Here is a 14591-nt window from a genome sequence, read left to right as displayed (position 1 = left end):
GCAATCCTCCCCTGCTGCATTTGCATTGGGGCTGGGGGGTTGGGGGGTTTGACTGCACCCACAGCTGCTGATTGCATTAACAAAAGCCTGTCTATTTGGTAACTGACTGCAGTTGCAGTGCAGATGCCTGTTTGTGTGAGCTGGAGGTGGGTGGAGGTGTGGAGTGGGGTGGGGTGGGACCATCATCCTGGTGCCCTTCTCAGTGTCGAGGCCACAGATGAATGGACAAGAGGGGATGGGAAACGAGAGCTGAGGGTGGGGAGAAGCCTTGGGACGGGCCTGCGCTACACCCGCAGTCTCCCACAAGCACTGATGAGACAATGGGATGGGCATGGTTGCCAAGGCAACACAGTTGGCTGAGGCAGCCACAGCTTCTTGTATCTAGGTAACGAGAGCAAACAACAGAGGAGCTCTACCTGCAGTCTGGGATAATTTACACCGACACACCCGCTCTGCATTTGTGCCCTGAGAAACTGAGACCACCAAAAGCTCCATGTGTTGATTCATGTCGCCCACAGTACAAAGTTGTACACATCAGCATGGCTTGTGGATGGATACATGTTGAGTCAGATTGTTCTTATGCGTTTCAATATACAAATATGTCTTATGCATGTCTGTTCTACATGTATTGTTCACAAGGGCTGCTAATGCATGCAGTGTCTTTGTGTGTGTGTGTGTGTGTGTGTGCTTGCAAGTATATCAGAAGATCATGGCTTTATGGGACACAGGACAACCCACAGCCTGCAGCTGATAATACCAGGCTGTCACATTTTGATGTGTGACAGGAAGATAACCCTCTCACTAGCACTGACTATTTGTGTGCATGTGTGTGTGATTCTGAGAGAGAGAAAGAGAGAGAGAGAGAGAGAGAAAGAAAGAGTGACAAAAAAGAGCAACAGATACTCTACACACTAAATTAAAAACAAAAACTCAAGCCGTCAAAGCCGTCTGCCTTTTTCTCTCCCCCCAGTTTCAGTTTGAGTGGGAGGCCAACTGTCCGGTGAGGCCTGGGGCAGGGACTGGGAGAGGCCCCCTTTCCTCCAGGGAGCCTGGCAGTGTGTGGCCTGCCCAGATAGAGCGCCCACAGCCTGCTGAAATACAGCCGGAAGTCCCCCTGCAGCCGGTGTGTGACAGGCCCCCAACGGCACCGTTGGGCTTGTGGTCTGTGCTCCACTGGAGCCAGGGCTCCCACACGTAGGGCAGGAAGACATCAATTATCCCCCCACTGCACACTGCACTAGGGGAACTATATGTGTTTGTGAGAGAACAAGACGGAGGAGGGAAAAAAAGAGACAGGCTATTCATATGCTCAAGGCTATGAGTGACTGTCTGTGTTTGTGCCTGTACCAAGCCCCATGTGTGGTGTATGCAGTTCTGTTCATGTATGTTTCTGTGTGTGTGTGTGTGTGTGTGTGTGTGTGTGTGTGTGTGTGTGTGTGTGTGTGTGTGTGTGTGTGTGTATGTGTGTGTGTGTTTACAAATGAACAGAGTATACCAGAGGAGATGCAGACAAGAATTCAAATTTGAGTCAAATTTACGCAACAGATGGATCATATGAAAGTAATGGAGAATTACCTAAAGAAATCCCTTCAGCCAGGTAACAAAAGAGCTGTGGACTGGACAGACAACATCGTTTGTAAGAGGGAAACTAAAGGGTGCTGACTTGACTTCCTGTCTGAAACTGCGCTGTTGAGACAGAAAGGAGGGAAGTAGTTATCTCGTGGAGCGGCAAGGCCAAAGAAAAGAGAAAAGACAGCAAACATTCTCACACCACAGACATTCAAGACACATGTTCTCTCCCCTCCTGGTCTCTCATATGTACATAGCATACAGTATTTATATGCATTTTTAATTTGTGAGCACTCTCTGCAAATACACTTGATGTCGTTCCAAAATTCACATGCTGTATTCATGAATTCTCACACATCCCGTCCATCTCTCACTGTCACACTCTCACGCAACAGATTTCCACATCTCTGCTGCTTCTGGTGGCCCCTTTCCTGCGTACTGCATGGCACCCGACTGACGTGCCACTCAGATCATGTTCTCTGGATTCCCATGGTGTGGAGAGAACACAGCACGTAAACACCACCCTCTCACACCGCGGGCGGAATGGCAGCCGAGGAACGTGTTAACCTATAGCATCGCACACGGCAGGCTCAGCTCGCATGTTTCCCTGGTGACCACGGAGACAAGCCTAGTCCGTATGGTTGCCATGGCTCCCCCCTCCGGCGTCCTGCTGTCTCAGTCCACACTGGGGTGGCAGCATGGCTGCAGAAAGATGCTCCTTACTGAAGGAGAGACCACCATGAGCTCTCTCAATTTGGACAGGTTTCACATGTTTGGGTTTGCTCTAAAGGGTGGGGTGGTGAGGGTTTTTTGGCGGGGGTGACAATGTATGAGGGTGGTGGTAGGGAGGTGGGGGGCAACAGGGTAAATGAATGATTGCACAAAACCTACTTCTGCTTTCGGATAACATGGACAGACCAGATGCCGGTTAATAGAAGAAGAAACATGGCGGTGGTGAGAGTGGTGTGGTAGTGGCTTTGTCTGTGGAGGTGGACAAATACCAACAATAAAGAACTTGTCTTCAGTCAAATCAGTTTTAGTAGGATCACAATCACACTGAGAGCATATATAATAGTTTGACTGTCTTGGTTTAGGGAGGCTGTGCTGGGCTGACGTGCCGTTTTGAGAACAACATTTTGGATAAACGCCTAAGCAATACACATAAATCTACAAAGCCACAGCTCACAGGAGTAGATGTACTATTAGATATATCAGACAAGCTGTGAATCATAAGGGAGCTGTTGCACATGGTTCTATAACTGTCATGTTCTGTTAGGATTTGTGCTTTGTAGTAAAAAAAAAACCCAGAGATGAGAGGCTCGGTAGGAGGCAGGCCCATCGGTCTCAGTCCTTATCTTGTCAGCCTCAGGGAGAGGCACTCTCTCTGCCTCGGGGGTGGGGGGTCCCGGAGCTGCCACTGTTACCTTTACAGAGGGGGCGAGCACAGGCACGCCTGCTTCTAGCAGTGGTAGAGAGACGAGTTGTCCGGTCCAACCCAGCCCAAGTCAACGCAGATGTTCTCTCTAGATGTGGTGGGGGGGGCATTAACGGCATGATGGAATGTTTGTTTTTGGAGCTCCCATCTCTTTTGTTGCCTTCTTAATGAGTCCCCTCCCTGGCCGCCGTTGTCTCATTCAGGCCTTTCAAAAGGACAGTATTGTCTACTTGATCTGGCTGTTGTCTGTCTGTCTGCGTCTGTCAATTTATCTGGCTGTCTTCCGTCTGTGCCTTTCTCTTTTGTGTTATGCATTCTTGAGGAGGGAGAAAACAAGAAGGAGGGTACAGCACCTGGGACAAATATTTGCTCGCTCACTACTGAAGTCTGACTTAATTCACAGCAGGCTTTGAAGAGAAACTAGCGCACACACACATGCACACACACACGCACACACACACACACACACACACACACACACACACAAGAAATGCATGCCCTCAGGAATAGGGAGACAAACATGTTAATTATGGTGGATTCTGACATATTTACAAATGTAGTTGGGGGACAAGTGGCACAGATACCATCAATAAAGCAGAAACAGGACTGGGGCAAGAGTCTGCCAAGAATAATTCATCCACTCTGGTGCTTTTCATACTGCTAAATGTCATGTTACACTCTACTACTCATAATTACACTGATACTAAAACTTCAGATTTACTGTAAAAGATGTATCATGTGATTTCACATGGTACAATTTATCAACAGCCATATCCTCTGCATAATCAGAAAAACCGCTACACTAATTTACTATTTATTTTAATCTTCTGTCGAAATCAATTGCCTTGTTCTACTTGAATAACCTCTGTGAACAATAATCTGGTTTCTCGTGGATTCAATTCTTTCTTATTTTACACTTATACACACGCACACGCACACGCGCACGCAGACGCAGACGCACACGCACACACACACACACACACCAGGTGGTCACTGGCTTTTGAGGGACTTTTTTTCTGATGATGTATGAGCATAAAAGTTGGCTGATCTGGATGACAGGGGAAAGCCATACGTACTGTTATCTTCATTATATATGACTTCCTATTCTTGAGCCCCCAGTTCCATGGAACATGATAACAAACTCTGTGGGCCAACTGCTTCACATCATTACCATCCATAGTGCATACAAAAGGGAAAAAGTTGGCCTATTGTATTTGTCATAATGTTCAATGATTCATGTCCATTTTCCAGTAATTCATTCTACATAATTACATTTTTATCTACATAATGCTATCTTCATATAGCAGTGTTGCAGAACTTCCACTGGATCAGAACTGTACATAATAAGGGGTTCTCGGTTTTAGTCATCCCTCCGCACGACTCATTTCCCAATCTTTCAAATCTAAGTACCTGTAATGCTGGTTGAACTAAAGCGTGCTGGAAAGCATTCATCTGCAGGTGGTACACAATCAGTCACCGTCTAATGAAATCCTTATCTCCTGCTGCATTCAGTCTGCCAGTGGAGGTCTCAACTAGAACACCTGGGAGTCTAAGGTCCTCCTCCCTCCAAGGTTTTATATTACAGATTTCTCATGGAAGCTTAACTACAGTTGCAAAGCAAAACAAAATCTTTATTTTATTATTCAGAATCGTGCATGCCCAGAATGCCAGGTATCACACTGTGGAATTTTGATGGATAGAGTAAGAGAAGTAACCACAATCGTCACTCCAGTAGATTTTTTTCCCCCTCAGAATTAGACTAGGGGTGTAAAGGTACATGTATTCATACCAAATCATTTAGGTACAGGACATTTACAGGATTGTACAGCAATCTAGTAGTACTTGTAGGCTCACTGTGCCAAAAATTAACCAAACCGTGACTTCAACACTGAGGTACGTTCTGAAACATGATTTTTGTGTACCGTTATATCCCTACACTAGTCAGTGTTCCATCAAAATGATTTTCAAAGCCGTCATGTTATCACTCCTGTTGTGTTCGTTGCATGTTTACCAGTTTTGTGTTCCAGGTCAAAAATGGTGGCTGCATTATAACTTGTTATAAATCCATAGTAACAAATGCATTATAATCTAATGTTGTGATAGACCTTTGTATCAACTTGAGGTATATTGGATATTATCAGTTGTGAAATTCCATTTGCTATTTATGGCCTACAGGCCCCATTGACCACTAAACCACATACTTGGAATACCCCCCTGAGCTCATGCAAGTCAGAAAGGGGAAGATACTATTGGGGAAAGGTTCCAGTGGGGGCTGGCATAGAAGCCAAGAGGGTGATCTGATCAATAGGTATGCGCCTGGACTCAATTGTATACACCGACCATTTTCTCACCGGAATTTTCTCATTTTTTTTTATCAGGAATACACATGGGTGTATTAAAGTTAAATAAAACACCCAAAATGATCAACATTTGTTTTATGTGTTCAGATGCCCTCTGTTGACAGTCATGGAGCCTCATGATAGTCAGAATAAATTAACAATATTTTTAAGAGAAAAAAATGTATATCGGGCAAATTTCATATAACACAATAAACTCAATAAACAGTTGATCACAAAAAAGCAACAACAATTTTTTAAAGAAAAAAGGGCCTGGAGTAGCCGGGCTAACACCACCCTGAAGCCTACCAGTTATTTATATAGTTATAAAATTGAACATTAAACTCTTACCCAATTCTTCCCCAAGTACTATACAAATAGCTTTCTTGTAAACAAAGTTTCTAAATACAGTTGTGTCCAGATGGATCTGCCTGGGCAGAAACAATGAGCTCCAAGGTCCGTCTAGTTCCCAAGCTAGGCCTAGAGCAGGTACCATTTTATTCCTTCAGCCATTCACTGAACTAAAGTTTACAAGGCGTATTGGAAATATTTATTTATTGAAAGTTAATGTACAATCAGAGAATGTTTCTCATATAACACATCATTACTTACATGAGGACCAGTTTCTTTACAAACATGAAAAAATAATCAGAAGTTAATATGTGGTGTAGGCTGGGTAACGACACACACACACACACACACACACACACACACACACACACACACAAGGGCAAAATGCGGATACAGAGGTGTGCTGAGCCCCAGGCCGACACTGCAGCTCAGCTGAAACAGTCCATAGCAGCCTTTGCTCGCTCCATTTCATGGAGAAAGTTATAGAACTGCGGTAGTGTCAGCTCTGTAAAACACAAAAAGGATGAAGCAACATGAAGAATACCTCCAGTGACCAAAACAGTGGTCAGTAATGATCAATATGTAAGGGATAATGTATAGAACGCCGGTCACTATTGGGAAAATAAGTCCCGACAGGGCGAACTGGACCCCGACACGCCAGTGGAGGGGTCTTGCTTCGCCCTGAAGGGACTTATTTTCCCAATAATGACTGGTGTTCTATACATTATCCCGCTTATTATATGGCTACTTGCCAAAATGAAGAAATAAACTCCACGATATGTCTCTTTACATTTATTTGTTACCGTTTCGTTATGGCTTTTGCTGAGAAACAAATAGTTCGCAACACACGCTGAACTTGAATCAAACGTTCTTTAGAACACAGCTGATCAACCGTCTGCCTTCACTTTTGAATGAAAATCCGTTGCCGCTGGCAGCGGCCATTATTTAGAGGTCCTTAGATGAAATTATTATACGGCTCTTCACAATGCTAGTAGAACGCTCCATTGACTTGAATGGGATTTCCCAAAGTTCTAGCGGTAAATAAATTCATGTAATTACTGCTGCAAACATATAATTACCGCTGTCAATGGCAACGGGTTTTGTGCTTCTGATACGTCTTTCATATCACTACGCAAGGACTGGAACTTCATTGAAACGTGAAAGCAGACGGTTGATCAGTTGTGTTCTAAAGAATGTTTGATTCAAGTTCAGCAGCATGTGTTGTTGCGAACTATTTGTTTCTCAGCAAATGCCACGATGAACGGTAACAAATAGGCTAGGTTATGTAGGCTAAAGTCATATCGTGGGGAGTTTATTATTTCGTTTTGGCAAGTAGTCAGTATAATAAAGCGGGATAATGTATAGGGGCCCGGTCATTATTGTGAAAATAAGTCCCTTCAGGGCGGAACAAGACCCCTCCGCTGCGCGTCGGGGTCCGGTTCGCCCTGTCGGGACTTATTTTCCCAATAATGACCGGCGTTCTATACATTATCCCTTACATAATGACCGGTAGAACTTTGGGAAATCCCATTTAAGTCAATGGAGCGTTCTACTTGCATTGTGAAGAGCCGTATAATAAACAATTAAAGTGTATTAAAAGTGGACGAATAAAAAGAGGACACACCCATGTAGATGTTTTCTGTGGAGTTCCCTTTTCTGATGATAAGCTTGAGCTGAGAATGGACAAGGAGAAAAACGTCACAGAGAACATGGTCGTTTTTAAGTCAGAGAGTGCTGGTTTAAAAATCAATTGTCAGCCAAATATTTTAAGTAAGTGCCTTAAGTGAGTGGGAATTTTCTAAGTCTGCTACGAAACAGACTGTTAAAGAGGACATTGATGGAATGAGAAAAGAAAACAAATCAGTGTGTGGGGTGGGAGCAATTGAGACTGAGACACACTCTACCACACAGTAGCTCTGCAAAGCAAAAGGACACCAAAGGCAAACGCATGGATGACTTGTATGTCATTGTGGCGATAAATGAAACAGCTGCAGAAACAACTACAGTAGCATGACACTGCTAATCTAAGTCTAACAGCCTGTCAACTGTGTCTTTGGCTTTTTGATGTCTTTCATCACTATACCTGAAAAAAAAAAGAAAAGAAAATCGACCACTATGTCTGGGCATTCATACTTTCTTCACATAAAAAAGCCTGTTAGTTGCCTAGATGGACATGTATAGACCCATCACTTAGCACTAACACTACATAGACTGACAGATCCCCATTTCAATTATGAATAATGTGTAAAAAGCCCACAGACAGAATCAGAACATCATGCAATTTTATGTCCTTACCTGTAGAAAGATGTTCCCAGTCTTCTGAATCTCACTGGTCCCTACAGTTACTGCAGACAAAATGCAGGCATCATTCACCACACTCATAGTGCACCATGTCAGGGCACACAGCTGGAATCTCCATGTGGTTTTTATATGTTAAGCAAATGAGATGTTGATTTAAGGCCCCCGCACATAGCCATCGATATAAGTGTGCAGACACTTTCTGTCCCTTGCCCACATAACACCAGCGTCAAAACTGTCAGCTTATGAGCATTCGATAAGCAATGGATTTTATTGAGTGACGCTGACAAAAATGTAACTGAATTGTAATCTATGAGGCGAAAGGGCTTGGCGGTGGTGTGCGGGGTTGTATTGGGAACAATCGAATCCAATCAAACATTGAAAGCGGAGTGTGCGTCACTCATGTCGGCGCCTATGTGCAGAGGCCTTTATACTAACCACCAAATTTCCACTCCATGTCCACCAGCTGGTTGACCATCAAAGTCTGTCCTACAGCCACTCGGGAGAGCACAGCATAGTGGACTTTCCACTGCAAAAGGTACATGTGCCAAAAAAAGTAAAATGTTTTAATGTGTTTTCTAAATTTGTAAAGAGGTCAGCCACCAAAGCAACACTACCTACTTTCATAGCCAAATGTGAAAGATTCCTGTGATGTACCTGATTTGAGAAATGCACAGCCTTATCTTCATCGACTCCTACAACCAGGGAAAATCAAACACAAGGCATACATTAGATTGAATGGCACAAACCAACACAAATATATCAAAATAATTACTAAATGTATCCCATACCAAGATTAAGGAGGTCTTCTTTTACTTGTTCAGCAGTAAGATTTTTTTTCAGAGCACCTAGTTACAAAAAAGAAAAAGAAACTAAAACAATAGGCCTCTCCCACTGGGGGGGTATCCTGACCACTCCTCTGGACAAACATACTGTATGACTATTTGAAAGACGGTATCAGTCTGTCTGCTGTCTCAGGAGAGAATGGATCCTTACCATGAGGAAGGAGGAGCACACTCTTCATCAAACTCCTCAGAGGACCAGCACTCATGCCATTTTCCCCAGCAAACTTATTCAGCTGTGTGAGAAACTTGTCTGTCTGTTTCCCATTTTAGAAAAAAAAGAAAAATTATGGCCAGAACAGTGTGTGTGTGTGTGTGTGTGTGTGTGTGTGTGTGTGTGTGTGTGTGTGTGTTAAAACTTGGCTTGAATTTGACTGAATCCTCTGTGAGAAGAGGATTTGCACTTTTAGGATATGACAAGCAAATAAGCCATAAATCACTTCAACACTCAAAGAAACACGCCAATATTTTGAGGGGGATGGCAAAACAGATGTTTAAACCATTTAACTGTATAAACTACTTTTTTGTTGTGCTAGATAAGATGCTACATGCCCTTCTTGTCTCTGTGCATGCAGTAACGCAGTCTGACGCACCCACTGTTGCCCACCATGCCTAACTTAGCATAGTTCATTGAGGTGGTCAGAACCAACTAGTTAACAGCTTCCAAAAGAGACAAAAAAAACTCCAAGATTTTCCTATTTACATGTTGTGACTTGTATACATAACATGTACAAACACCTATGTAAAAATGAGACACAGCGATTTGTTAAGCATGTATACTAGGCTAACAGTGGGGGAGTAACTGCACGCTCAGAGACAAGAAGGGTATGTATCATCTTATCTAACCCTGGGGGAGATGGCGAATAAGCTAATTTCCTAAAATGTTGGTGTGTTCTTTTGAGGGAAAGCCCACCACACTAAAAAATAGTTTATAGAATTAAATTGTAAACATCTGTTTTGCCATTCCCAAAAATTTAAGTTCACAGCACTCAATTAGAAGAAAAAAAACTAAAGATGCACCGATATATCAGTCTTGTTGACTGATGTCAGCTATCAGCAAATGGCTTTTACTGATGGCAGTGGCTGGTGTTTATCTATCATGTGTCATCAATTCTGCACTGAGGAAATGATGTGTTATGTGGAGACCAGGACATTGAGATGGTATTATGAAGGCCTAAAAGACTTGAAAATGGTTACATTTTTTATAAATATTTTCATTTCCACTCTACTAAAGGATAAATTTAACAACAAAAACTAAGCAAAAAATAATCGATATTAGTTATCAGACACATTGTTATTTCATACATCAGTATCAACATCAGCCCAAAATTTCACAATCGTTGCATCCCTAAGACAAAACATAGCTCAGTGGGTAACAAACAAGCCTTTTCAGGCTACATCTTATCAGCAACAACTTATAAAATCATGCATAGCTTAGTCTGTGGTTTACCTCCTTTGGCTCCAGTAGAAACTGGTATAAGATTTCTGTCAGGCTGGCAAATTGCTGTAGAGAAAGGGGAAATGTAACTTCAGTGCCTACTGTCCAATCCTTGGAATGTTGTTGTTTTTTTTAGCATTTTTGCATGAAACTAAAAACCTTGTGGCCTTAAATGCAAAGACAAAACCAAAACCCATTATTATCGAACAGCTCCTCATCAAAACCTGTTTAATTTGATGGTCCGAGGTTTAAAATGACACCAGCAGAGCCGGACAGTAACGGAGTACATTTACTTGAGTACAGTACTTGAGTACAATTTTGAGGGATCTGTACTTTACGCGAGTATCATTTTGGGGGAGTACTCATGACTTTACTCAAGTACATTTGAGAGGCAAATATTGTACTCTTTACTCCACTACATTTCTATCCATAGCCGTGAGTACCCGTTACTTCTTCTAAAAAAAAGGAAAAAAGAAAAATCTCGGAAACCCTCAATTTGTTGTTTCCCTCTCAAACATGATTGGATTGTGCAGGCGCCACTGATTGGGACAGCCTATCAGCAATCACCTTCAGCTTTCCGCCAAAGTCAATTCCATGGTCAGATTTAAATAAGAGACGAAACCATGGACGAAACAATGGATGAAGACGCAGCAGGTCCATCCCGGGAATGTGCCAACCTGTGGCCCCACCTCGCCAGACTATTTCAATTTTCTGAACAAGTTAATGATAGTTTTCGCTTTAAGTGTTTAAATTACAAAATAGTATTTTGTATTTGAAATATGTATTTTATATACATGTATTAGAACTGCTAATAGACTGCCCATCCCTGGCAACATGGTAAAAAGATAAAAATGACTTGATTTTACTTTCAATTCCTTTTACATTCTCCAAGGTATTAACATTAACATTTTTCACAACTCCATGTAGGACGTTTCTGTACATAAATGTAAGCACTGTGGCAGTAGTAATGCAATATTTAAAAAATGTAGGCTACTCTTGTCCTCTTGATACTCAAGTACTTTTAAAAACAAGTACTTCAGTACTTTTACTTAAGTAGACATCTGACTGTTGTACTTTTACTTGTACTTGAGTAAAATTTAGCAAAGGGTATCTGTACTTTTACTCAAGTAATGAAGCTGTGTACTCTGTCCGCCTCTGGACACCAGCAGACACAGTAGGAACGTGCTAAAACAGATGAACAGCCATATGTGTGCAACACCCATACCCAAACACAACACAGGCTAACTAGCTCTAACTGAGATTCTTTTTTTTTTGTGTGTGGATTTGGTTGGAGTGTGGGGTGCAGTACCAGGATACGGTTTGTTGCACAGACATACATGTTTTACAAGGTCCACTTACATAAATTAAGCGCCACACCACAACTATATTACAATTAAGTCTGCGTCTACTCAATATCTCCAAAGGTAATCTATTTTACATGTTAATGAGATGGACGACGCCACTGTCATTAACAAGCATTTCGCCTCACGCTGAGTGGGAAGATTCTATGGCGACAAATAGCATGACATTTGAGCCCTTGTGAGAGTAGCCTAACATCATCATATGATGGCCAAGAGATCCATTAACAACTGCTATGGGTGAAAGGGATTAACTTCAATTTGCAGCCCCAACCAATGTCTTCACGTCTGTCAATATCGTACGAAAGTGCTTTAACGAGATGCATCTTGTGACACAAGACATGTGACATCTGCATAGCCTACTACTCAAGTGTCGCTATCTCAGATAACCCAATAGTCTGCATAAACGCATATTCATTGATAAGCGAGTTACAACCCTTCTACTGCAAAGGACTTTACAACCACTGCATTTATCCATGCTATTGAAATGGCAAGTGGTACGGTGCCGCATATGAAGCGTGTGATAGTGTGTGTGTGTGTGTGAACTATAGGAAGATATTAAAGTAGCCTAGGTCGGTCCGTCTGTCAAGTAAGAACACAGTGCAGTGTTAATATTTACTGAATAGCCTCTAGTGTCTAGGCTTTATGACAAGTCATTGTATGTTCCAAATCGCTAGTAAACACCTAACGCTGGCTAACGTTACCGAAATATCACTTAGATTAGCTACTGCTCTGCCTCAGACAGTCCCACATCTCAGTAAAGCTCTTAGAGAAATCATATTAATTTACCTGCTCACTAAATTTGTTCAAATTCTGAAAGTCAGTAGTCACCGCTTCTGTCAAAGGATCTTTTGTAAACTGTAACGGCAACATTCTTTCATCCACACAGTATCACAGTACAGTATCATCCAACATCTGACGACTGATTTCCGGTGTACGGCGGTCCCGTAACAATTGTATCCTCTGGTTTGGCTTTCGCACTTTCAACACAGAGTGCAGCTATTTTTCTTAATCTGTTCATTCGCCCCATCATCAGGGAATGAGTAGGTATAAAGTTTTGTATAAAGTGTAAGGGTAGGCTATTGTGAACTGAAAGTAACCTAAATTAATATTCATTAGATGTTCGAATCCATGTCCCCTTGCAGGGTCATCATGTGTGTCTTGTACAAGGCTATATTTCTGCCAGTTGATAATCTATTTTTTGTTATAATGTTATGCAAGTAGCGTTGAACAAAAGTGTTAAACAATATATAATTACAAACTCCTTTCAGCTAGCATAGAAGTGCAATGTTATAGACCCTTTCAACAATAAAAACAAAAACAATGCTTGAACGTTCTATTTGGGCCCCAATCTACTTCCTCTGCATTAAGATAACATATGGAATGTTAAAAAGGAAGTCTTGTGGGGCCAACTATGATGCTGATAATGGAACTCTCTTGAAAGGGTCCATAGTTTATAGAATCCTACCTTCCTTTGCTGTGCCCCTTACATCAAATTTGGTAATGTTGGTCCATGTGGTGCCATGTATATAAATGGTGTTGTTCAGTCTTCAGAATCTTCCATGAGTGAAGACGGAAAAAGGAAGGGATATCTGCAGATTCCAGTAGCATAATGAATAAATAATTAAGGTCCATGTGCAATTAATGCATAGTCTGCTATAAACAATTTGTTGGGCAAGTTATAATGCAGTTAGGCCTGCGTTATTGATTAGTTTGTGACAACAACATAACAATGGTGACCACTTTCTACTCACCACACATGCTGGGGCAGAGGGCTATTTTTAACTGTAACTTCACAACATAACAAAATACTTCTGCGCTGAGATGTTGTAGGCCTAGTCCAGCATAATACATATGTGTCAAGTCAATGCAGGTGTAACCAGTTTTGCCATACAACAGCAAACAAATCAACAAAATGTTTTTTTCAACATTTTTTTCCAGTACTACTCAAACCACAGTTGATCATTAATGTGTGATTAGTGTTATGCATCATTGGTTCTGGGTGAAATAGCCTAGTATGAGTCTGAGAAACCATAAGAAAAATCAAGGTAGACAAACATGTATTTAAATTATCAGCATGTGCCTTTATACTAGGCTACACAAGACAAATGCCTCTGTTTATTCCATAGTTTCCGTCCTGTCTCCTGGTGTATAATCAAAGATAGGTTAAAGTTCACATTTGTTTAAATCACTGATGTGTGTAGGCTACTGTAGGCTACACTGTGTTCCTTTCCACAGGGTTTATGTTTGCATTTTGATCTCACATATCTTGAATTTCCCCTGGGGATCTATAAAGTATCTATCTATCTATCTATCTATTATGAAATAATGTGGTGTTTTTTTTATCAACAGGTGGACTTCTTTTGGTCTAATAATGGTAAATGCAAAATGTTAGTAAAATGAGAATGTGTGTCCAATAATAATGTTAGAAAGACAATTTCGTATACAGAAATCAGGGGAACATGATTATTCCCAGACTTTATTTTCTTTCAAGGTAAATTCAGTTTTTATTCTGAAAGTACGATTCGAGAGTCGAGACAGTATTACCCGGGAAAAGTCACGCCTGACAAGTGAGGCAGAGAGCGGACTTCGTAAAGAATCTTGATACCCATTTACATAGCCTCCTCACCCTCGAGGTACAAAAAGCGCACGGAAGAAAGGATAAGTGGATAGTGACAAGCCGTGACACCTTGGCAACTGCTCAACACCAGGAGGGATCAATCAATCTTAAAACTTTTTTCAAAATCAGACGAAGACTGCAGCAACAGGTAAATTCTTCGAACTCCGGGTTGCCTTGACCAGCTTCTACTGTACACGCTGTGCGTATTCGTTGAGAGTTGAACCAGCATGGCTGCGGGCAACCCAAGGAACAGTAGGCTATACCTGAGTTAAAGGTTTTACAAACAACCAACTTTCGCTTTTGCAACCTAGTTAGATGAAGGCAAAGTATTGCTCTTTTTATAA

The 14591-nt window shown here is 41.8% G+C and overlaps 2 protein-coding genes across 3 annotated transcripts in view; one reads left to right on the top strand and one right to left on the bottom strand.

Moving 5' to 3' along the window:
- Positions 1-5867: 5867 nt before the first annotated feature.
- commd7 (COMM domain containing 7) lies at positions 5868-12581 on the bottom strand. The gene is made up of 9 exons (XM_048242407.1): positions 12417-12581; positions 10282-10335; positions 8986-9088; positions 8781-8837; positions 8647-8684; positions 8428-8518; positions 7987-8036; positions 7316-7364; positions 5868-6196 (listed from the first exon to the last, which is right to left on the bottom strand). The coding sequence occupies exons 1-9, from the start codon at positions 12498-12500 to the stop codon at positions 6120-6122; spliced, it is 603 nt and encodes a 200-aa protein (XP_048098364.1). The 5' UTR covers positions 12501-12581; the 3' UTR covers positions 5868-6119.
- A 1640-nt stretch (positions 12582-14221) lies between these two features.
- dnmt3bb.1 (DNA (cytosine-5-)-methyltransferase 3 beta, duplicate b.1) overlaps positions 14222-14591 on the top strand; it is a 70302-nt gene continuing 69932 nt past the window's right edge. For both annotated transcript variants that reach the window (XM_048241551.1, XM_048241550.1), the window contains exon 1: positions 14222-14395. The gene's annotated coding sequence lies outside the window, so the exon portion shown is untranslated. The remainder of the gene's footprint in view (positions 14396-14591) is intronic.

The sequence above is a fragment of the Alosa alosa genome, chromosome 4, assembly GCF_017589495.1.
Source record: "Alosa alosa isolate M-15738 ecotype Scorff River chromosome 4, AALO_Geno_1.1, whole genome shotgun sequence".
NCBI classification, from domain to species: Eukaryota; Metazoa; Chordata; class Actinopteri; order Clupeiformes; family Clupeidae; genus Alosa; species Alosa alosa.
Note: the sequence above shows the minus strand (reverse complement) of the source record. Positions and strands in the feature narration are given on the sequence as shown.

Coding starts and splice junctions, on each gene's coding strand:
- commd7 (XM_048242407.1), bottom strand. CDS start 12,500: ATGTTGCCGTTACAGTTTACAAAAGATCCTTTGACAGAAGCGGTGACT. Junction 10,336..12,416: donor TGAACAAATTTAGTGAGCAG/GTAAATTAATAT, acceptor CTTTCTCTACAG/CAATTTGCCAGCCTGACAGA. Junction 8,519..8,646: donor CTGTGCATTTCTCAAATCAG/GTACATCACAGG, acceptor TACCTTTTGCAG/TGGAAAGTCCACTATGCTGT.